General features: G+C 45.4%; 1 protein-coding gene across 1 annotated transcript in view; it reads left to right on the top strand.

Moving 5' to 3' along the window:
* celsr1b (cadherin EGF LAG seven-pass G-type receptor 1b) overlaps nucleotides 1-23380 on the top strand; it is a gene marked incomplete at both ends in the record, with an annotated part of 49950 nt that extends 26570 nt beyond the window's left edge. Inside the window, 30 exons of the mRNA XM_080841589.1 lie at nucleotides 1880-2037; nucleotides 3264-3427; nucleotides 4215-4340; nucleotides 5755-5921; nucleotides 6300-6485; nucleotides 6726-6839; nucleotides 7721-7895; nucleotides 8184-8325; nucleotides 9265-9385; nucleotides 9545-9728; nucleotides 10519-10620; nucleotides 10742-10836; nucleotides 11375-11584; nucleotides 12624-12807; nucleotides 13096-13239; nucleotides 13356-13572; nucleotides 14148-14315; nucleotides 14665-14791; nucleotides 15458-15658; nucleotides 16848-17022; nucleotides 18201-18313; nucleotides 18414-18493; nucleotides 18669-18795; nucleotides 19373-19498; nucleotides 19613-19749; nucleotides 20611-20717; nucleotides 21282-21425; nucleotides 21632-21853; nucleotides 22177-22450; nucleotides 23356-23380. Of these exons, the coding sequence (XP_080697715.1) occupies nucleotides 1880-2037; nucleotides 3264-3427; nucleotides 4215-4340; nucleotides 5755-5921; nucleotides 6300-6485; nucleotides 6726-6839; nucleotides 7721-7895; nucleotides 8184-8325; nucleotides 9265-9385; nucleotides 9545-9728; nucleotides 10519-10620; nucleotides 10742-10836; nucleotides 11375-11584; nucleotides 12624-12807; nucleotides 13096-13239; nucleotides 13356-13572; nucleotides 14148-14315; nucleotides 14665-14791; nucleotides 15458-15658; nucleotides 16848-17022; nucleotides 18201-18313; nucleotides 18414-18493; nucleotides 18669-18795; nucleotides 19373-19498; nucleotides 19613-19749; nucleotides 20611-20717; nucleotides 21282-21425; nucleotides 21632-21853; nucleotides 22177-22450; nucleotides 23356-23380 (4515 nt within the window). The remainder of the gene's footprint in view (nucleotides 1-1879; nucleotides 2038-3263; nucleotides 3428-4214; nucleotides 4341-5754; nucleotides 5922-6299; nucleotides 6486-6725; nucleotides 6840-7720; nucleotides 7896-8183; nucleotides 8326-9264; nucleotides 9386-9544; nucleotides 9729-10518; nucleotides 10621-10741; nucleotides 10837-11374; nucleotides 11585-12623; nucleotides 12808-13095; nucleotides 13240-13355; nucleotides 13573-14147; nucleotides 14316-14664; nucleotides 14792-15457; nucleotides 15659-16847; nucleotides 17023-18200; nucleotides 18314-18413; nucleotides 18494-18668; nucleotides 18796-19372; nucleotides 19499-19612; nucleotides 19750-20610; nucleotides 20718-21281; nucleotides 21426-21631; nucleotides 21854-22176; nucleotides 22451-23355) is intronic.
* Nucleotides 23381-23663: the final 283 nt, after the last annotated feature.

The raw sequence follows: 23663 nt of genomic DNA, 5'->3' as shown, positions 1-23663 counted from the left end.
TATCGCATTCGTCTCGGGTCAATGTCAAACTTCTTTGCTGCTTTTTCTCCCGAATGTTCTTCAGCAATCAGCATACACCGTCTCTTTGAATTTAATATCAAAGTTACGTAAGTCTACTACTGCTTTATGATCCCTTCTGGAAAAAGTAAACTAGCAAACTAAAACGTTACAGATAAACAACAGTAGGCAACAGTAGTACGTGCATTTAGGCTAAACAATAACGAAGTAGCTTAGTCCTACGTGGGGAAATTTCTTTTTTTATTGCAAACAGCCCATGAAATTAGCCAACAATATTATATAATATAATATTAAACATGAGGAGAACATGTTTTTGTGAAATGCATTCAATTAATTGTGATGTCTACTTTGAGCCGACGGACTGATGCTGGTAGGCTATAGGCTACTTTATTTTACCCCCGGCTTGTATTCGGGGCCCGGCCTTTATTTGTCCGTATGGACCACGACCCCGGCTACTATCTGAAGCCCGGCTTCTAATTGAATCCCGGCCACAATTGGAGGATTTACGGTATGTCCTATTACTGCTGTTGTTGAGGCACTTTTCGAAGGATAAGGAAGAGTATGAATATAAAAACACTGCTCAACACAAAAATGCCAAAATACCTATCAAGATTACTGTTCAAGTCAACGCATGGATTAGCCTTTTAGACATGTGTTTTTTTTTATCTCCCCCTTGTTTTTCTTTTCTCTGAAGAAATACTAACATTTCATCACAATTGCATATTTTGTGTATTCTTGCATCTTTTCACGCACCCTGCAATTAATGTGCTTAAACACATTCTTAGTTGAAATGGTCAGCAGTACTGTATACAAAGTAAAATATTGCATGATGGAGTTGACTGCAACATGTTTGGTAATGTCATTGACCCTTCTTTTTCATGTGCAACTTTAAAATGGGTATACTGTCAGACACATGGGACAACATATGCACCATTGGTTTCAGTCAGCGGATCAGAAAGTATTTGCATGCACCAACAATGACAAGGATGATCAGACATGACCAGTGTTACTCTTCTGATTATTCCACCTCTGCCAAACGTCACTGTCCTAAAAAAACAGGGGATGTTCAGTGCCCCTGGAACCTGGGCACGCCCTGCCATGCCACTCTTGGGTCATCCTCTCGGCTCTCGCAGCTCCCAAAGGAAGGGCATCAAAAGGGAACTTAGATAAAGTACACAGGAATCGTGACTGTTAGAAAAAAAGAACATCTGTGGAAAATGTTTATGGGTTAAAATAAGGTTGGTGCTACCAAATGGGTTTTGCCTGGTGGTGTTGTCCATGGCGCCATAGAGGGTGGGGTGCGGGTGGTGTTGTCCATGGCGGAGAGGGCGGGGTTGCGGATGGTGAGGTCTTTGACATGGCATTGCTCTCCCAGTAGACTGCTTTTCTTCATGAGTGTCACATTGCCCTAATCCAATTAGGCCCAGAGTTGAAAAGGCCTCGGTTCCCTCTGAAAAGCAACCAGCCAACTCACGCTGTGTTGGCAAGATTATAGAGAACATAGGTCTGTTATCTCCAACCAAACAAAGATGCAGAGCTTAGTTTCGTTTGCATTTGAAGAAGCGTTCGCTATTTTCCTTAAAGGTTCAAATCTCCTCTGTATGCAGGGGTTTCTAGATAAGGAGGTGAAACACATGAATGGTATCAAACATTTGAGGACTTGTGTGACTTTAGTGCACTGTTTAGTTAACTCGTATTGCATTTAAACAAAATGAATACCTTCATGTCAGTCAAACATATGCATAGATCATACATTTAGGTGTATTAATGAATAAATGAATGAATGAATGAATGAATGAATTTGTCTTGAACTTGTTTTAGGACACCAGGTTGAGTTTTCTGTTTCTTTGTTCTCTTGCAGCCCAACATCGGACGCCTCGGCACCCCCCATGGACCTTCGGGGGAGAAGGTAGTCGTGGTGGCTGTTGACAACTGTGACGTTGCCATGGCAGTACGTTTCGGAAGCCAGATTGGAAACTACACCTGTGCTGCTCAGGGCACTCAGACAGGACAGAAAAAGTTAGTAACTTGTTTATTCCTTCCATTTATGTTACACCTTTTACATTCATACGTGTGCTTAATGTGATACAAATGTATGCCTTTGGTTGACAGGAAGGTAATAACAGTGTGCATAGTACACTGTGAAACACAGTCATAATAGTGCTTTCACATCTGTCACAATATTGTCATCGCACAGCGTTAGCGAGCATATTAGAGGTACTTATGTGGTGGAGATCTAAAGGACTTTGTCATTGGCAGCAGAAGCATGCTCACAGGAACCTGAGCAGCGGCGAGGCACGCTAACTGGAGGCTGGCGTTGAATAGCTGATCATTATAGGAGATTACGTTGTTTTCAGCCCCTCCTCGCTCACTCAACTCCTTCCCAAGCTATGCTAATCTCCACAGATCTGCATGCTGTTTTCTGACAGACAGGCCTTTATGTGTTCCTATGCGAGCACGCGATTCATCCCAGAACACACGATGGACAAGCTGCTAACTGTCTCTCTGCCCCAAAAGCAGCATTTAGGTCACTTGAAAGCCCTGTTTTCTGGTATTGTCTGTCTATATATTGACGTGAGCCAAGATGTTATTGTTGCTGCATTGTTCAAGTGTGAACACATCAGTCAAAAATGTAAAAAGGCTGTTCAGTAGCTGAAGGTATGACTGCATGTACCAATATGCCGTTCTTGCTTGAACTGCAGAAGAATGTCAAGTGTTTCACTTTCAAGTTGAGGTCTTTCCCCTAAGGTGTACTTGGCTGAAATTAGTTGTGGCCGATAATCCCTTAAAAAGCCTGGTTGCTCCCTTGTAGATCGAAGTAGATGTCTTGGCAGCAACAATGATTAAACCAATAAGGTTGGGAAAGAGATCTATTCTGTGGCATGCAACAAACTATTTATATTTATTGACCTTTGGACAATGGGTCTACTTTGAATCAAACCCTGTTACTACTCAAAGCCAGCACATATGGGCTTTTCTAGTAATCATAAGACTCCACAACAGTGGCCTATTATATGCAAATAACTTTTCATAACTCACAACAGAGGTTATGCTGTGTAGTCCTTGAAATCCCAAGCTTTTTGACATGGGGTCATTTGCGTAAATACTTAAGTAGAAGGTGGTCTTAGTGCATATTTCAAGTCATAAACACATAACTGTTTAATGTGTTACAAAGCCCTGCTGTGTAGCATGCTGTGTAGCAAGAGTGTGATGCTTACCTGTGCTGCTGGTCTGTGCACCCACAGGTCACTGGACCTGACAGGGCCTCTGCTGCTTGGCGGCGTACCCAACCTCCCTGAGGACTTCCCTGTGCGCACGCGGAACTTCGTGGGCTGCATGAGGAACCTCACCATCGACAGCAAGCCATTGGACATGGCCAGCTTTATCGCCAACAATGGCACTACTGCAGGTGTGATCCATGTAGAAAAAACAATACTAGTACTACCACTACTACAGATTAAACTACTTAAACCAATACAACAGCTACCACTTCTAGAGATTGAACTACTGAAACCAATACTACAACTACCACTACTACAGATCAAACTACTAGAACCAATTGTAGTACTACCACTACTACATATTTAATTACTGAAACCATATTAGTACTACTGCTACTACATATTAAATTACTGAAACCAATTACAGTACTACCACTACTACAGATTAAACTACTGAATTCCACTGCCTACTAGTTACTCATTATATCTACATTTACATCATAATCATGTCATGTATGTATGCAGGTGCTTTTATCTGAAACAATTTACAGATATACATTTTATGTGTTCTCTGGATGTTAAGCCCATGGCATTCATGCTGTTAGCACCAGCCGAGCTACATGAAAATTCGTAGTGGAACGAGCTGCCTAGCACTTCCAGAGCAGGGGCGACCCTCTCTACCTTAAAGAAACTCTTGAAGACCCAACCTTTCAGAGAGCACCTCCCTTCCTAACTTGCGCTTCTACTAGTTCTTAACTTGCACTTTTACACATTTACATGTTACATTCCTGGACTTTTTTTTCTATTTCTTACGTAAAACAGTATTGATTGTTAAACTAGGTCTCTATTGCTCGTAGCCTAACTGTTCTACACCTTGTTCCTCGCTTTGGACAAAAGTGTCTGCTAAATGACTAAATGTAAATGTTAATGTAACAGGGGATCTCTTGTCTATGTTTCTGCTCCTTTCTCTTTCAGGCTGTGATGCCAAAAGAGACTTCTGCACCACGAGTGAGTGTCAAAACGGGGGTCTATGTGTAAACAAGTGGAACACATACTTTTGCAGCTGTCCGCTGGGCTATGGCGGGAAGAACTGTGAACACGGTGAGAAAGCATGTTCTTGCATGTGCGTGTTTGCGAGTATGCACCGCATTTTTTGAGTGGTGTAATTATTGCCAATTAAAACAAAGCGGTGAGTTCTCCCCAAGGTGGAGCTGCCGCAGCTGCTGTTTGTTTTAGAATGGCTGTGAAGTTCAGATACTACTGCACAGTGTGTTGACATTTTCAGTGCACTACTTAGTGTACTTAAAGTGTAATCCTATTGACTGCAAATACCGAATTGTTTGGAGCTGTCAGTCACAAGTTAAGTCTGTCTGCTGCTAACTTTATTAAGAGCTGATCATAACTATGTGTTTCTAAGAAACATTAAACATGCACGCACGCACGCACGCACGACACACACACACACACACACACACACACACACACACACATACACGCACACACACACACACACACACACACACACACACACACACACACACAGACTCACACACACACACACACACACACACACACACACACACACACACACACACACACACACACACACACACACACACCCTTGTCTGCATTTGCTTGTGTGGCCTGAAGGCTCCCTATCTCCTGTCTGCTGTAACTTGAGCACACAGTGGGTCAAACCCATTGGCCTGCAGGGCAGCTATGAGCGAGAGCTTTTAACATACCTGTCAGAGAGCAGCCATCTCTCATACTACACTGTTGCTATTGTTGCTACTCACATCGAGCTGTTCGTGGTGTTGAACAGAGGAGAGGAGCCAGTGCATGACATGCTGGAACTACAGCAGGACTCTACCCTGCAGCACCAAATAACTCTCCACACACACATTTTACATTTGAGATTTTTCCAACGCTTTCTTCCAGTTATATCATAACATTAAGTTTAATTGGGGGCAGCCGTGGCCTAAAGGTTGGATAAGCAGGTTTGTGACTGAAAGGTTGCTAGTCTGATCCTCTTGGGAGATTCCTGTAGGAGCACTGTTCCTAGTGTGTGTGTACCTACTGCTCCTAGTGTGTGTGTACTCACTGCTCAAGTATAGGATAGGTCAAATGCAGAGGTTGAATCTCACTGCGTATTAAAGCTGTGTGTATGTGTGACAAAAAATACTGAGAATTTAATAGAGACAAATAATAACAAATAATGACTGTTTAACAGCATAGAGCACCTTACTGCCTGATGTGGCAGTTCTTGTTAATGTTGACTGCTCACCTGAAAGTAGTCTTTGTTTCTCCCTTCCCAGAGGTATTACTTTATGCATTTTTTAGAAATGTGTTTGTGGCCGCTAATTTAGCAAAATAGCCTGGTTTATTTAACCCACCTCATGTGTTGAAGATGTGCATATATTGAGCAGCTCAAGGCACAAATATCCTGAGTGTTTACCTGTGTTTGCACTGTTACTGTCTGAGTGTTCAACACCTGTGTATATCTCCACCCCTGCAGCCATGCCCTCCCCCCAACACTTTGACGGGCACGCTCTGGTGTCGTGGACTGACCCGGACGTTACCATCGCCGTGCCGTGGTACATGAGCCTGATGTTCCGCACCCGCAAGGGCACGGGCACCTTACTGCAGGCCAACGCCGGGGACTTCTCCAAGATCATCCTCCTGGTGAGCATGCCGCCAGCGGTGCAGATGGGATTTTTGAACTGGGGGGGGACGCTTACATTTTTTATACGTTATTTACTGATGATTGTCGCCTTACGTAGGGAGAGTGGTGGGGACGGATCAGGGTCACTATGAATCTGGGGGGGACATGTCCCCCTCGTCCCCAGTGCCATCTGCGCCCCTGTATGCCGCATTCCAACGCGGCCAGGCCTTTCATCGAGCCACATTTAGCCCCTCAGCACTTCTGATTGGCCTCTGAATCAGAGGTGATACAGTTCCACAGATAGGGCCTCTCTTGTTGCACATACCTTTCTCATGCTTTATCTCTCTCCTTCCCTCCCTCTCTTCCTCTCTCCCTCCTTCCTTTTTCACTGTCCTCAGATCAGCAACAGGCACGTCCGCTTCCTGGTCTTTCTGGGGGTGACGAGAGTGGCCCTGCTAGAACTCTCCCAGGTCCGCGTGAACGATGGGGAGTGGCACCACGTTATCATGGAGCTGAAAAGCGTCAAAGACGGCAAAGACATCAAATACATGGCTCTGGTGTCTCTAGACTACGGCATGTTTCAGGTACTAACGCCAACCACACCACTACGATCTGACAAGATTTTATTTTCATTTTTCAAATAATGGGAAGCTTCTGGACTGAGTAATTCTGTTCAGCTACATACACAAGTCACAATTATTGAAATACTGTTGAATCAAATAAAGCTAAGATTGGTATCCATGCACAGAGTAGCATCACAAACAGATTATGTCTCAGTTCAGATAGTCGATCTGATAGTTGATGTTTGTTCCTTTTCTCACCAGAGGAGTGTTGAGATCGGGAATGAGCTTCCAGGCCTGCGACTGAAGAGTCTGCACTTGGGAGGCATCCTCAAGAAAGACGGTTCCGTGCAAAACGGGTTCCACGGCTGCATACAGGTCGGTCCCTCCAGAATATCGACTAACAAACTCCGCTAATTGCACAGTGTTTTCAATCCCAAAGACAGTACATCCGACCAAAATTTGAAACACGCCAACCGAACATAAGATACAAAAGACGAAAGCATGAAAGGAGACATCACTTACCGCAAAGCTGCAGAAAAGAGAGAAGGCAAAAATAAAAATAATGATATGGAGGGAAAGGGATGGGTAAACGGGATGGGTACATATAAGGGCAGATTAAGTATATGTTAGTGTGAACAGATGTGTTCGGAGATGAGTGGAGATGCAGAGAAATGAAGTCAAAGGCAGATTGGGCGTTTTAAGTGTTTACTCACTCAGAACACTCAAACACATCATTAGTGTCATAAATACATCAACAGTGGCGTGCGCCATAAATTTGCGGTGTGTACACTCTCTAATTTTGATACACCGCATACAGTACATGTGTATACCCTTTTTTTCTTCTGTCTGGAGTTTTGTTCTCGTTTCAGATGTTTCCTCACCGCCTTTGCAGTGTTTCTTGCTGACTCGCGATTCCCAGTGTTCCCTATTAGTTTTGGCACACACACACACACACACACACACACACACACACACACACACACACACACACACACACACACACACACACACACACACACACACACACACAGGATTCCCACCCATTGTGCATGTGCGTGTTCTGTCCTTCCATGTGCCTGACTTTTGATGAAGCTCATCAAATGAGCATAATTGATTTTTTTTACCTCCCCTGTGTTTTTGTAGTACAGCATGTCAACAGTCACCTCATTAACCCTCAGTTAAACTGTAACCACAGGAGTAGTGAGATACAGCGGTCACCTCACTCCTCTTGACCGTGTGGTCTATATTTGAACCAGGGCGTGAGAATGGGAGAGACCGCCACCAACACGGCCAACATAAACATGCGCCAGGCTCTAAGGCTACGGGTGGAGGAGGGCTGTGAGGTGGTCGACGCCTGCCTGTCCTCTGTCTGTCCCCTGCACAGCCACTGCACAGACACCTGGGCCTCACACTCCTGCGTCTGTCAGACAGGTAACACACCTGTTCCCTTACGGGTACCATACTTACCTCAACCTCCTCCCAGAAAAACATAGGTATGAGGTTAACGTGACCAATATTGTAGTTTCTAGAGTTGAGAGATGAATTTTAGCGTAGTTATACGGTATGTTCCACCGCAGTTTAGTTAGGAGACATTCTTCGAAAGACAGAAAACATTCACACAGATGAATATAGATCAGTAAGCCAAACTTGCGTGGGAGTCCTGCCCACTAACTTCCCCGCTCAGTTCTTCATTCTGGAATGTTCTCTCCCCTTCGCCAGGCTACTTCGGGCGGGACTGTGTTGACGCGTGCCTGCTGAACCCCTGCGAGCACTCATCGTCCTGCGTGCGCCGGCCCAGCACCCCCCGCGGCTACAGCTGTGAGTGCGGCCAGGACTCCTACGGCCAGTACTGCCAGAACAAGTAAGAGCCTCGCTTCGCCATCACTAGCACCTGCGCTCACACTGCTGGAGTCAGGCCAGGAGTACACATAGTCTGCCAAGTGACTACAAGAGAAATGAAAGAGCTTTAATCCAAAACAATCGAAGAATGGAGACATGGCATATGGCTCTACATGTGTTAGTGAGCTGGTGATGGGGTTGGGTCATGCAGGGGGACATGATTGATGTCACAGAGAACTCTCCCTCCTATTTGATGTGGTTTGAGAAATGGATCACCTGAAGTACCTCTCAATGCACAGGACCTTAACCACCGTTTAAGGCAGGAAGTAAAATTACTCACGGGCCTACATCCATGTAACTGTAGCACCATAGCCGGCCTTGAGAATATTACAGTTGTTTCCATTTTCACACCAATTAACCTCCTGTACTTAAACGAGTTCTGTAACATTTGTGTAGCTTTGATGTCAGATAATAATAGACCAGCTTGATCTTTTGGATGATACTCAGCATATTTTAGGGGCTCACTTCTGATGATCTCCATATGGTCATCAACTGTACTTTTGCCGTCAGGCTGCTTTTGATTTGTGGAGGAATTTTAACCCAGAGCTGAGTGGGAGCGAGCACTCCAGTTGGAGTTCCTGTGGACAGATACTGCCGTTGGCAAGGCTTGCGTTAAATGCACATGTGGGCAGAGTAACCCCCGCCCTCCCCCCGTCCCCCCTGTTGCCAATCCAACTCTGACCTCAGCTTTGCCGTGTAAGGATTTATGAGCACTTGTTTCACTTGTGCCGTACTCTCACTCAGACAGACCATGGAATTTATGTCCGGCTGAGTGTCACACAAAGTGTGTTTTAAATCATCGAAAAATATCTTTCATAGTTGTAGGAATGTGTAAAAGGTGGTTTGGATGGGTGATTGTTTTCAGTGTAAGCTAATGTTTCTGTGCATGTGTCCCACACAGAGCAGAGCAGCCTTGTGCCCGTGGCTGGTGGGGTAACCCCGTCTGTGGCCCGTGCAAGTGTGACGCCAGCAAAGGTTTCAACAGAGACTGCAACAAAACCACGGGGGAATGCCGCTGTAAGGTGAGTCCTGCTGAAACTGTTCACATACTGGAACCTTTTAAGTGTTACTTCTCCAGGCTTCAGCACATATTTTCGTGTGTCATAGCAGCACACAGCTGAGTAACGGGGTAACTTACACCAAACATGTGGCGAAACTCCTCTCTCTCTCTTCTCCTGTAGGATAACTATTACCGGCAGCCGGGCAGTGACTTCTGCTTCCCCTGTGACTGCTTCCCTCTGGGAGCACACACTCGCACCTGTGACCCACACACGGGGCAGTGCGCTTGCAAGACCGGTGTGGTGGGTCGCCAGTGCAACCGCTGTGACAACCCCTTTGCAGAGGTGACCCCCAACGGATGTGTGGGTATGTGTGTTCCCGTGGCAGAGAGGAAACTGTGTCATAAATTATTTCTTGGTTAGGTCAAAACTTCATACTCAGTTAATGTCAGTCTCACATTTCAATTATCTGTTTTTCCCCTAAACCGATAGTTCCCTTTAAACCGTAGTATTATGTAAATCTGAAAATCTTGTCAGGCAACATTTACAATGACATACAATTACACTGTTTAATACATGACTGTAGAAGAAGCTAAAACGGTTCAAAGAAGAAAAGTTTTTTGTTTGCTGGCTCATTTATCTTGCTCAGTCAGCAACGGAGGGAAGATATCTCTTTGTTGTGTTTGTTAGATACAGTTAATCCTTGATTTGTTGCTATACAAAAGAACCACTGGTTGTATCCTGCAGCACGTTAATGAAAATATCACAAAGGTCACAAAGTTGAAGCCTCAGTTGCTCTTAACATTCTTGTTGTTTAGTAATCCTGAGGCACATTGTGTGGCTGATCTGGTGTCCCCTTAAAACACAAGCATGCTTTCTAAGACCTCTGCTCCATATTACTCCCAAGCACACAGCATGACACAACATGCAGGCCATGCTTTCCTTGGCGCGGCTTTAGATAATTGCGTGCTGGAGGCTTTTAATGTTTCAAGTGTGCCGTTGTGTGAGGACTGGGAAGGATTAGCACTAGCATAACTGAGGGCCTTTTAGTTGCCTTGTAATAGGGTTGAATCACTGAGGGGCCCAAATTGTTAGGCTCATTAGTGATTAGCTGAAATGACCGTGAACTCTCTCCAATGTTTCTCTCGTAACCTCAGTGGTGTACGACGGATGCCCCAAGGCCTACGACACTGGAATCTGGTGGCCCAAGACGCCGTTCGGTCGCCCCGTTGCCATAAATTGCCCGAAAGGATCCACAGGTAGGTTCAAAGTCTCCAAAGTCTGGAGATGCGCATGCCAGAAAGGGGCTTTTCAGATGCTTGTTCATAAATCTGTAGATTATGGTTAATGCTTAAGTTTGTTGTTTTGTGGTTGCCATAGGGACGGCTATCCGACATTGTAGCGATGATAAGGGATGGCTGCCTCCACAGCTCTTCAACTGCACCTCCATCTCATTCGCCCAGCTGAAGAAAGAGGTCACTGTCTCTTTTTTCTAGGGATGCACCGATACCACTCTTTTCAGAAAGAGTACGAGTACGAGTACTGACATTTGTGTACTTGCTAACACAGAGTACCGATATGAATACTTAATTATTTGCCTATGCCAGTGTTTCAGCAATTTCTAATTAAAATCATAAAATCCTGCTACCAGCTGTTGCTGGTATGCAAATCTGAATAGCAGCTAAAAATGAAACACCTCCTGACTGTAGCCCTGAGTTTAATGTAATATTGCCATTAAGTGGTATGGGTGTGTGGTATTGGACAATTTTGATGAGTATGAGTATATGAGCACAGTTCCAGGATCGGTGTATCCCTACTTTCTTTGTCTCTCTTTTTTTTCAGTTTTGTTTCTCATGGTTTCATTCACATGTTTAGACAAATATGTAATGGAATAGCTTGCCCTCAATTCACTCTGACCCCAAAATGGTCAAAATGAGTTTAGCATTCTAGCATTCTAGGCACACTGATGAAATTCTTCCCAGCCTTTCTGATGTAGAATCTGTTACTTAACAGAATGAGGAGCTGCGGGGGAATGTGTCCATGGTGGATGCAGAGAGGTCCAGGAGCATCACTAGCCTGCTGCGCTCCGCAGCCGTCCACACCCCTCATCTCTATGGCAATGACGTGAAAACAGCCTACCACCTTCTGGCCCTGGTGTTGCAGAGGGAGAGCCAGCAGCAGGGCTTCGAGCTGACTGCCACGCACGACATGCTCTTCAACGAGGTACGCACCACTCCACAAGCCGAGTCGCTCGCTTTCAAAGGTGCGATTCTGGTAAAAGGGTTGTTGATATTTCAGCTCAACAGCCAATCAAATTACACCCGTCCCTTCCGTGCCCCAACATGTTGATTGGCTGGAATAGTGTATGGCTCAGTCCGAGCCACTTTGCTTGTTTTCTATGTACAGAGCCAGTACGGTGTACAAACAGAGTTGTTTGATCGCGCACACGGAACGAACAGTTAGAGGACTGCACGGCAATTCACTGTATTTCACAAAATATGTATTGCATTAGAATTGTGGACCGTACCTTTAATGGTGTCAGCTCAGGCAACCTACTCAAGTGTAATCTTTCACACCCCATGAAATGAACACATCTTGGCCCTCTCCTTTTTCGGGATGGAATAAAGCAAGGATTTCTATAGAGGCATTTGAGCGCTTCCACAGGGCTGCTACAATGCTAACTAAGCCAATATTGTCAAAATAGAGCCTTATGACTCTAACGCCTGACTGATTCACATTGTTTTGGATTTACGGAAAAACTTTCTAAATGTCAAGTTAGCTCAAAGATGCTAATAGCCAAATCCTGACTTAGCTGGTTGGGGGAGCACCAGCAGGAGATTTGCTTCAACATTTCTGTGAGGAGAGGTCTTGAGTTGAAAAGGATATTGGGTATAAATAACACAGACCAATTGATAAGCCTGTTCGCAAGGACCAGCTTAAGCACAAAGCAATATGGGTCATGACAAAGCTTTCACCGCAGATCTTGATCAAGTAGGAGTTTAAAGAATTCAGGGGGGAGGGGGGGGGGGGGGGGGGATCTTGTGAATTCAAAAAAAAAGTCTTGTGATTGATGATGTGCAGTGTCTTCTGCAGTATTTCTTCTACTTCATATGTGAATGAATAACCCAAATGTGTTAGTTTCGTCCGATCAGGAGGAGTGTAAAGTGTGAAGCCAGAAAACAGTATAGTCTAATTAACGAATGAGCTTTATGACTTAACAAAGCAGGATTACTTTACCTAACTAATTTCATCACCTTTCCAGAATGTCTTTAAAGCTGGTAGCACCATCCTTGACCCGGTTAACAAAGAGCACTGGGATCAGATCCAACAATTTGAAGGGGGCTCTGCTCTTCTGCTGCGAGGCTACGAGGAGTATGCTAACACCATGGCTCAGAACATGAAGAAGACCTACCTGCGACCCTTCACTGTTGTTACCGAAAACATGAGTAAGTCATGGGGGGTTTAGTCTCCATGCCAGTTTATTGGTGGAGCAGTTTTTTGGCTCACATGTGAACAATGCCATAATGGTTACACTTTATTCCCTCTATGATTGTCCTCAGAATATTGATGGGATTTTTAGGTCAAGGAACATGTTCTGGCATAGTTTTCTTCAGTGTTGACACACAGACACACACACACACACACACACACACACACACACACACACACACACACACACACACACACACACACACACAAACATGAACATGTTCTGCTTTCTTCTCTATTTTTAGTTGTGTCTGTGGACTATGTGGACTCCTCTGGCACAGACCTGGCGGAGATCCCTCGTTTCCATGAGATCCAGGAGGCCTACCCTAGAGAGCTGGAGTCCCTTATCCTCTTCCCAGACATGTCCCCCAGACCAGCAGAGAACAAAGGTAACACCGTGTCCTCTGTGTATTCCTCCACGAGTTAACGTCTTGTCAAGCATGTGCTGTGCTCAGGCGGTGTACTATCATGGTCTTCACTCTCTCTGCTGTTCTGCGATCCATAGTTTCAGTCACGGAAGAACCACCTCTTGAGACTAGCCCCACCCAGGATTTTGTGGACCACACGGGTCCAACAGGGTCTCCAGATTTGATTGGGCTGTCTGTGAAAAAAAGACGTCACGCAGAGGTGGATGACCCTTCCCTCGTTGCCGTGGTGATTGTCCACAGATCTCTTGGTCAGCTCCTGCCGGAGAGCTACGATCCTGATCGCAGGAGTCTGAGGTGCAGTGCCAACACACTCTCACATCACATACTGCAAATATACACCCAGCCGGGGGTTCAGTGCAGATAAAAATAACATGTGGCACTGAATGGACATCCTGCCTCTTCCTAGAGAGGCTAAGAATCAACAGCACATTATTAAGAAATTCTGTAGACCTTGCCAAGCAGTGAGTCATCTCCTTTCATAATATTTTCATTATGGGCTCAGTTATTATTACCTACTTACTTCGCAGACTGGCACCGAAAAAAAAAAAAAGTTCGTTTGAAAGTGCCGTTGAGCGTGCGAACCTAGTGTGGGACCAGAATATGCCACCACCAAATGTAACCCATACCCTGCCAGGCTGTCCCCATGACACGTAAACATCCCACAAGTGATGTCCAAAAAGAATCCCATTAGGCAGCAGTCATGTCAAAACATTTACATGAGCCTCTATATAACAGGGCCAGTCGGGGCCCTTGAACAGCTGCCAGGCGCAGACATACTTTGCTAAATTACATCATACCACAGGTTATTGTCTGGCTGAAGGCCAGTGTCTGAGAGAGGAGCTAAGCGTTATGCCTCTTTGGGTCCACAGGCTGCCCAACCGTCCAGTCATCAACACTCCCATTGTGAGCATGGCTCTGCACAGGGACGGGGAGCCCCTGATGGTCCCCCTGGAGAGACCCGTCATTGTGCGCCACCGGCTGCTGGTGGCGGAGGAGAGGACCAAGCCCCAGTGTGTGTACTGGAACCACAGCATTGGGTATGCACAACCTCAGTCATGCTGTTACTGTAACGTCAACAGGAAAAATGAACTCTCTGAGCGAGTGCTTAGGGATATGTTTAAGTCAAGGAGAGTAGAATTAATCTTTCCCCTAGGGTGTCAAGCAGGGACAGACTTATAACACTTACTACATACAGTTGCATACAAAAGCAGTGACAATAGACACATTTCCTGTTTATTGATTTACCGGCAGTTGTTTAAAAAAGCAGTGGGTCATATTAAGGAGCTTAATTCTGGAGATATGCAGGTTTACATCCTAATCATAGATCAAGAAACAATATTTTATTATTTTCTTCATTTGGGGTTTGCATGGGATTTTGTGTTGCAGGGTCTCAGGGGCAGGTGCCTGGTCCTCTAAAGGCTGTGAGATGGTCTTCAGGAACAGCACTCACATCAGCTGCCAGTGCAACCACATGAGCAGCTTCGCTGTGCTGATGGACATATCCAAAAGAGAGGTGATGCACTGAAGCCCAGTGATTACTGTGATGGACACTAGTCAGGCTAATCCCACCCCACCTTCCCTCACATTCCCACACTCTGCTTTTTCCCCCCTTTTTTATTCTTTATTTTGTATTTATTCTAGTTTTTCTCTACTCTTATGCTGTTCACTTGATTGATTGGTTGTCCTAGGTCTCTAGATCTAGAATGCCACACTTGGTGCCTAGTCAGTTCATTCTATATCTGTGGTGTCTTGCTAATGCCCTTAATCATAAACATGTTCATTGTAGAACATTAGATATACACAGTGCTTCTCTTCATGCCTGGTCACTTTAATCTAAAGCTACACTCCTGATGTCTAGTGTTTTAACTCTCGATATACTGTATGTGTGATTATGTGATGTGTCAGCATGGAGTTGTGCAGTCACTTTAAATCTAAAGCTACACTCTTGATGTTTAGTGTTTTAACTCTCAATCTATTTGTGACTCTGTGATGTGTCAGCATCAAGTTGTGCAGTCACTTTAATCTAAAGTTACAATCTTGATTTCTAGTGTTTTAACTCTCAATCTATTTGTGATTCTGTGGTGTGGCAGCATCAAGTTGTGCAGTCACTTTAATCTAAAGCTATACCCTTGATGTCTCTTTTAACTTTTGATCTCTGTGTGATTCTGTGATGTGTCAGCATGGAGATGTGCTGCCCCTGAAGGTGGTGACCTACACCACGGTGTCCGCCTCGCTGGTGGCCCTCCTCATCACCTTCCTCCTGCTGGCCATACTGCGGCGGCTTCACTCCAACCTGCACAGCATCCACAAGAACCTGGTGGCGGCCATCTTCCTCTCCGAATTCATCTTCCTCATGGGCATCAACCAGACCGACAGTCCGGTAAGAGAAGCATGGGAAACAAGAATGGGAGGATTCAGAGAATGCAAACCTCCACCTTGTGACCTTGACCTTTGACCTTGACATCTGAAAATCTAATCAATTATTGCCATTATATTATCCAATCTCCCCACAAAGTTTGATGGAAATCGGTCCATGCGTTTCTGCGTAATCCTGCTGACAAACAAACAAACAAACAAACAGACAAACAAACAAACAAACATACAGGGGTGAAAACATAACCTCCTTGGCGGTGGTAACAAATGACGCTCTCCTGACAAGCTGCCAAGTTTCACCCACTCAAGAAAAAAAAAGAGAAAACTTACCTGCAGCAACATTTCCTGTGTGATGTGTTAATGATACCGTATCACACAACACCCCTGCAGGCCAGGTAAGTTTCCATCAGTCATGACACCTGGATGTCCTTCAGTGGAGTCTGGGACCTGCAGCTGACATCTGATTGAGGGATTGCCAGGGTGAAGAGTTATGAGGCGCTGTAACCTGAGCCCTGATCCTTCTCCTACTGCCAATAACAGAGATATACATGCAGCTTGTCACTCTCCTTCCAGACAGTCGGGTTTGTTAGTTGGACAGAAGCTATGCTTTGTGTGAATAAAACCTGGGAAGGCTGGAAAACTCCGTTGCAACACACACTAAATTGCCAGCCGCTGGGAGCGAGGCTGCGGTTCAAGGAGGTACAGTGGTGGGGTTTGCCCTGGCGCCTAGGCCTGTGTCTGTTGCACTGAGAGCAGAGATGGGATTTGCTGCCAGACAGCAGCGCTGAAAAGCTTGTTTTGTGTGCCCCTAAGCACCCCACACAGAGGCCATGGCAGGAGATCAACCTCCCTCTGATCTGGAGTGCTCTGCTCCATCCTCGGGATTTCCTGGGTGTGCCCTGTAGCTCTGGACCAATGCAGTTAGCACGAGAAAAACTGAATGGCTTTGTGTTTTGTTTCTGTAAGATCCTGTCTACTTGACAGGTCGTATATTCACAGTCTCAAAGACAACAGCGTGGGAAACATGAAAATGTCCCGTCTGACAAAAAAAAAAAGCCCCCTTGGGGAGAGCTCTGAATGTGTTTTCCAGTCAACAACACACAATCAACGCTTGAGATATAGCTGTCATATCTGACTTTGCTTCAACAGGAAGGGGTTCATCCTTTCTCACCTCCCTTCTCTGTGTCTCTTTGTAGTTCGTGTGCACCGTGGTGGCTATTCTCCTGCACTACTCCTACATGTGCACGTTTGCCTGGATGTTTGTGGAGGGCCTGCACATCTACCGCATGCTGACTGAGATGCGCAACATCAACCAGGGCCACATGCGCTTCTACTACGCCATCGGCTGGGGCATCCCCGCCATCATCACAGGTGTGACACTCTAAGCCCAGTCTCTCTCTCTCTCTCTCTCACGCTCTCTCTTTTTGTCTGTCTTTCTCTTTTTGCTCTCTTTCTTTTCTTTCTCTCTCTCTTCTCTGATCACTCTCTCTCTCTCTCTCTCTTTGTCTGTCTCTCTTTTCGCTCTCTTTCTTTTCTCTCTCCTTTCGCTCTCTTTTTTTTCTCTCTCTCTCTTTCTCTATCTCTTCCTCTCTGTTTCACTCTCTCTCTCTCTCTCTCTCCCTCTCTCTCACACACACACACATACTTGGTCCAATGCAATCTAATTTAAATGTAAAATACTGACACTGCACTATGCATTGCAGCATTACTAGGCATGCCAAGCATCTTGTATCCCGTTGGGTGAAGCCTGTCAACTGTCAAAACCAATATATGTGTGATCTTCCATAAACAGGACTTAGTATTAGTATGTATTTATAAACTTTGTTTATATTTACACTGTGAAGGATAAACCCCATGCACTGCAACTAGCATTCCACATTTAATCTCAAATACAGCCTTTTGCTCCATTCAGTTTGTTTACATCATCGAAACAACAGTTTCGAAAATCTGTTACCAATACAAGACAAGATCTTACTGTTTAATCATTGGCCCATTCCAAACACAACACATTCATTCCAAACATAGGACACATTTTCTATATTAGGAATAGTGAGTGAGTAAAGAGCTGCAACATTCCGAGCACAGCCATATCTGTGATTGATTGTGAATGATAAATGCTCATTGCTTCCTGGAAAACTATGATTTGACTGGCAAGCACACAGAATTATAATAAAGTTCTTTCATGTGTGGTTTTGGAGACGTGAATATTTTTGATATCCATTTTATAATCAGAATTGCACGTTCAACTGGATTACTTCTGACAATATAATAGATTGGTATTTGACATTAGATGCAAGGCATACAGGGTTCAGTTATGCATATGACTGTTTGTGGGCCCTCCCCTGTTCCCTTGTGAAATAGCATAACATGATTTTTCCCATACAGTTCAAAAAGGTGAGAGAAGACAGTCCAATCCTCCTCGTCTTTTCGACTGTAAATGTTTAGCTTTAAATGTTTTGCTTTAGTGTCAACAGTAGAGTCCTTTGTACTGCTGTTGATGTGTAATCATTGGCGGCACCGTGTGTGTGTGTGTGTGTGTTCTCTCTCAGGGTTGGCAGTGGGCCTGGACCCCCAGGGCTATGGGAACCCGGACTTCTGCTGGCTCTCGGTCCATGACACCCTCATCTGGAGCATCACCGGGCCCATAGCTGTAGTTGTGCTGGTCAGTGGGATTTCTCCTCAGTGTTCACCCACCCCCTCACCTTTCATGAGACCCCCAGTGATGTCAATGTATTGACTTGTATGCCCCCCTCCCCATGCAGATCAACATCGTGATATTTGTGCTGGCAGCCAAAGCGTCTTGCAGGAGGAATCAGCGCACCTTTGAGAAGTCTGGAGCAGTGTGAGTATCATGACGAGGAGTTACGAACAGGTTTAGCATTCAGTGCATGTAGCCCTGAGAAATGGGCACAGTCAATCCAGCGTTATCTGAGCCTGCTTCAAGTGATGTCCTCTGGTGAGGTGAGCTGATATTAGGTGGCCGTCAGGTTAAACTGGATCTGTGTGTTTGTTCCTAGCTGTGCGCTGCGTGTGGCCTTCCTGCTGCTGCTGCTCATGAGTGCCACGTGGCTGCTGGGCCTGATGGCGGTCAACAGCGACGTCCTGACCTTCCACTACCTCTTTGGCATCCTCAGCTGCCTGCAGGTAAGTGAGGATAGGACTCGATATGAGTTTATGTGGAACACTCTAGGTTAAAGGTCAAAGGTTAAAGGCTGGAGACAGTGGTACATGAGGTAGAGAAGTCGTTTAGTAATCAGAAGGTTGCTAGTTCGATTCCCTGTCGAAGCGTCCTTGAGCAAGACACTGAACCCCTAATTGCTCCTGATGTGCAGTGTGCAATCAGTGTAAATGTAAAATGTGTATACATCCTTGTAAGTCGCTTTGGATAAAAGCGTCTGCTAAATGACTAAATATAAATGCTAAATGTTCTGTATGGGACAGTTTGAATACATACTATAATTCAAACTTTGGGATGGATATAAGTGTTGTGTTCTAGCTTGACATGTTCAGAGTCAGACAGCAAATTCCAAAAGCTGGGTAGATACTCTAAAGTCTTGATCAAAGGTCTGAAACATGTCAAACAAGTTGTGAGATAATTATGCAGTTGTTGCGTATTTGAGCTTTGCCAACACAGAATACACAGAGTCTTTTTTCTCCATTGTACTTTTATGCGCATAAGGTGTGACCTTACATCCTCTGTCCCTCCATCCCTCTGTTTCAGGGCATCTGCATCTTCTTCTTCCACTGCATATTCAACAGAGACGTGCGGAAGAACTTAAAGGATGTCTTCACTGGGAAGAAACTGCAGGTGGAGGAGTTGAGCACGACCAGGGCCACCCTCCTGACCGTAAGTCAGAAATCCACCCAGGCTCCTCTGCTCCTACTGAAGCACGTGGAGGGACTGACTCCTGAATTAACCCACCTGTTTCCTTATTCCCTGGTCATCTCTCATTCTCTCTAGCGCTCTCTGAATGGTAATACATACATAGAGGATGGAGCCCTGTACAGGACCCCTATTGGAGAGTCCACTGTGTCTATGGAAAGCAATCTCAGGTCAGCAAAGAGCCACAGCAGCAGTTACCGATCTTACATACTCAGGTATGCCACTCTCGTTGCTGGGTTAAAAACACTTATCTTCAATTTATCTGCCAAGGCGCTCTCTCTCTCTCTCTCTCTCTCTCTCTCTCTCTCTCTCTCTCTCTCTCTCTCTCTCTCCTCTCTCACTCCCCCCCCCCCCCTCTCTCTTGTTCTCTGTTTCCTACCGAAATGAACTTCATCAACTCTTACACATCACAAACACTGGCTGTGCTCTACTAAGAACTTATTGGAACTTGATGAAAATTATCTAACTGGATTAAATGTAAGTTGTTGGGCAGAAGCAGATGTTGTGGTTTTATGTGTTTTCAGTTTCTAGGCAGTCAATAAATATTGGTATTCAGGCTGATGTTTTCTGAGTAACAATATTCAAAGACCATCTGTACTAAACAGTAAAGTAACATTTTGGATAACTACTCTCCTGCGCCAGCAGATAGAAGTGTTTGACGTCAAGCTGGCCCCTTCTTTGTTGAGGGGTCATGAGTATTAAATGGGGTTGTGTTGCTCTTTGTCGTGGTCCCATGACAAATGCCTTGACTAACATCCCTCTGTGTTGTGTGCATCCTCATACATACCCTGCTTCACCCCGCATTAACACCCTGCATCACATGCCCTGTCTCTTCATTGGGGGAAATCTTATGATCTTATGAAGATAAGGGTTATTTGTCATATCAGGCTAGCACTTTCAATTATGTGCACAGTACTGTATGTCTCCCGGTTCAGGGCCTAGGCTGCAACGTGACTCTTGTTTTATGCCGTTTTTTAAATGTGTGTTTTACGACATTGCTGTGGAATGGGGAGGCGCTGCCTGGGAAGGCGGGATGTGGTGTGAGTGTGTCTCATGGGCATGTGTCTCTCACGCAGAGAGGACTCGGCTCAGAAGCGAAGCGGGTCAGTGGGCACGACGGCCAAAGGTGGCCACGACGAAGGCGACTCGTCCCTCTTCTTCCGAAAGCGCAAAAAGGGTGATGGTAAGGGAGAAGCAGGCTGTTCACTCAAAATCAGTTACCCTCACCCAAGACTATGAGTTCAATTACCCTCACCCTAGATTATGAGTTCAGTTACCCTCGCCCAAGACTATGAGTTCAGTTACCCTCACCCAAGATTATGAGTTCAGTTACCCTCGCCCAAGACTATGAGTTCAGTTACCCTCACCCAAGACTATGAGTTCAGTTACTCTCACCCAAGACTATGAGTTCAGTTACTATCACCCAAGACTATCAGTTCAGTTACCCTCACCCAAGACTGAGTTCAGTTACCCTCACCCAAGACTATGAGTTCAGTTACCCTCACCCAAGACTATGAGTTCAGTTACCCTCACCCAAGACTATGAGACGAGCAGGGACATCCGTGTTTCATGTCGTACTCCCTGAAAATGTATTGTGGCCCAGGGAAATCAGATCAGTTGTTGTGTGTTAAAATGATGACAAATTTCACTGAAGCTAGTAAATATCAAAGGTTTCTAATTAATAATGTGATACAAAATGTGTGTGTGTGTGTGTGTGTGTGCATGTGTGTGTGCGTGTGTGTTTCAGACTCGGATTCTGACAGTGAGCTCTCTGTGGACGATCGCAGCAGCTCCTACGCTTCCTCACACTCATCAGACAGTGAGGCTGAGGAGATGAGCCCCAAGCACAAGTGGAACAATGAGAGGACCCCACTGCACAGCACCCCCAAAGGTATGGTGTCATTCATAAGACACACACACACACACAAACACACACACACACAATCACAGTCACAGTCACAGTCACACACACACTCGCTCACAGGCACGCTCACGCACACACACACACACACGCGCTTTTTAACGATTTTCTTACACAGCTGTTTGTGACAGTTACTTAATTAAACACGGGCACTGATTCATTGTTTTCTTATTCAGTGGACACGGTGTCCAATCATGTGAAGCCTTACTGGCCCGTGGAGCCCCCGACAGCCAGTGAGGGTGAGGATACTGGTGGGGTGGACAAGCTACGTGTTGAGACGAAAGTCAATGTGGAGATGCATCAGGAGTATAAGCTCAACCACAACGGAGACACACCTCAGGAGAAGCAAAGTCCAGCCAGCCTACCGAGGAGCAACCGCCTCCCAGAGCAGAGGAGAGGTGAGGGAGAAATAAGGGCCTCTGTTTTTGTGTGTCTGTATGTTTCTTTGTTTGTGGGTGAAGGGAAAAACGGGGAGATTACGTCAGATTTTGGAATGCTACTTATTGAATCACTCCATTTAAGGCTATGAGTTGAATTTCATGTTCAAATATTTCGCCAGCAGAGCATGTGATTTATGCTGTACAATTTTAAATGGTATTTTAATGGGTCCCCTCTCTCTCTCTCTCTCTCTCTATGTTGCCCTCTGTTTGTGTGTTTTTCTAAACCTGTGTGTGTGTGTGTGTGTGTGTGTGTGTGTCTGTGTGCTTGCCGGGTCCCTCAGGTATCCTGAAGAACAAGATCACCTACCCCCCTCCGTTAACAGATAAGAACATGAAGAACAGACTGAGGGAGAAGCTCAGCGACTACAACTCCTCCACTACTCCCTCCAAAACACCGTCCATTGATTCCACCGAGGGCATCCGCTCCATCACCGGGGGCAACGGCACCCTCATCAAACCCCCACCCAGGCCACCCGTGCCCCCTCGCAACGGACTCACCATGGAGCTGGGCACAGAGCTGGAGCCTGTCAATGGTGGAGATGAGTCTGATTCAGAGTGAGTGACCCGCTTCTGTTACCACACCTCATGGTAGTTGAGCCTTACACATGTAACACACTCAGAGCAAGTCCAGGGAAAGTGCCCTAGAAGTGCCTCTCTGGATGAAGCTGTCTACCACCCCACCTAGTGGGCACTTTTACAACTACGCTCAGTGAGCAAGGTTAGATGCAAACTCTAGAAAGCAGAATTGGCAAGATAAGGTCTTAACACTTAGACTGATGAGCCAGATCCATGTACTACAAAGGCGAAGGCTCATTGATACCAATAGATCAACCCAACCTGAACTGCAACAATGATCTAAGCTTCCCAAGCTCGTTTGCACTCATTACAGTTAATTGCTGTTCACAACAACTCAGGCCAGAGGGTACATCTACGTGTGATAAAGTTTGACGGAAGACTATCTGTTACCATTTCAATATGGAGAGACTATATTAGAGGTAAAATCCAGTACAACAACTTTTGAGGCGAAAGATCTTGTCGTGTCTTGTCCTGTCCTGCTGACAGGAATACATCCAGCTCTGTTGGCATTCTTCAGCTGTTAATCTTCCCACACAGTTGTAATTCATTAATTAACTGCTAGTCAAGTAAACAAAACAATTACCTGATTTTACACAATATTTTGGTTTGTGTAAGAAATTAGGTTGTGTCTGTAACTAGAGTGAAATGCATACACTTATTTAGTTAGCAAAAGCCTGTTATTTAAATGTGTCAGATTAGGCCATGTGTCGTTTGGGTATTTGGGTTATTATGGGTAGTTGGTTCAAAGAAAAGGTCTTTTGTTCTGTCCCCTATTATGTCATAGTGGATTCACTGGCACCATCGTAGCTGTAACACTTTAATAGTCCTCAGATGTTTGATGAAAGTTTTACAACTATGTCTTTCTTATTCTTTCTCTCTCGCAGCGGAAGCAACGAGACCTCTATCTGACGAGTCGGCACTGAGCTCTGTCATCCTCAGGAGAATCTACAGGGTCTCACATGAGGTTGTGGGAACAGGACTCTACGGGCGCCTGTGGGGGACAAAACTCTCCCGTGGTCCTGGCAAACCACAGCACTTCATTCCTGTGGGGGGCAGCCTGGTCATGGTCATTATCCTGCCCTGAAGAGAAAAGGGAAGAATGTACAGTACACTTATTGGCACTGATCAGGACAAGACGTCCATTTGGGTGATAAAGCCATGGTCAGAACTTGTGGAGCTAAAGCCTGTAGCA

Source organism: Sprattus sprattus, assembly GCF_963457725.1.
Source record: "Sprattus sprattus genome assembly, chromosome: 7".
Classification (NCBI taxonomy): domain Eukaryota; kingdom Metazoa; phylum Chordata; class Actinopteri; order Clupeiformes; family Clupeidae; genus Sprattus; species Sprattus sprattus.
The sequence above is the reverse complement of the archived record's forward strand: the minus strand, read 5'-3'. Positions and strand labels throughout refer to the sequence as shown.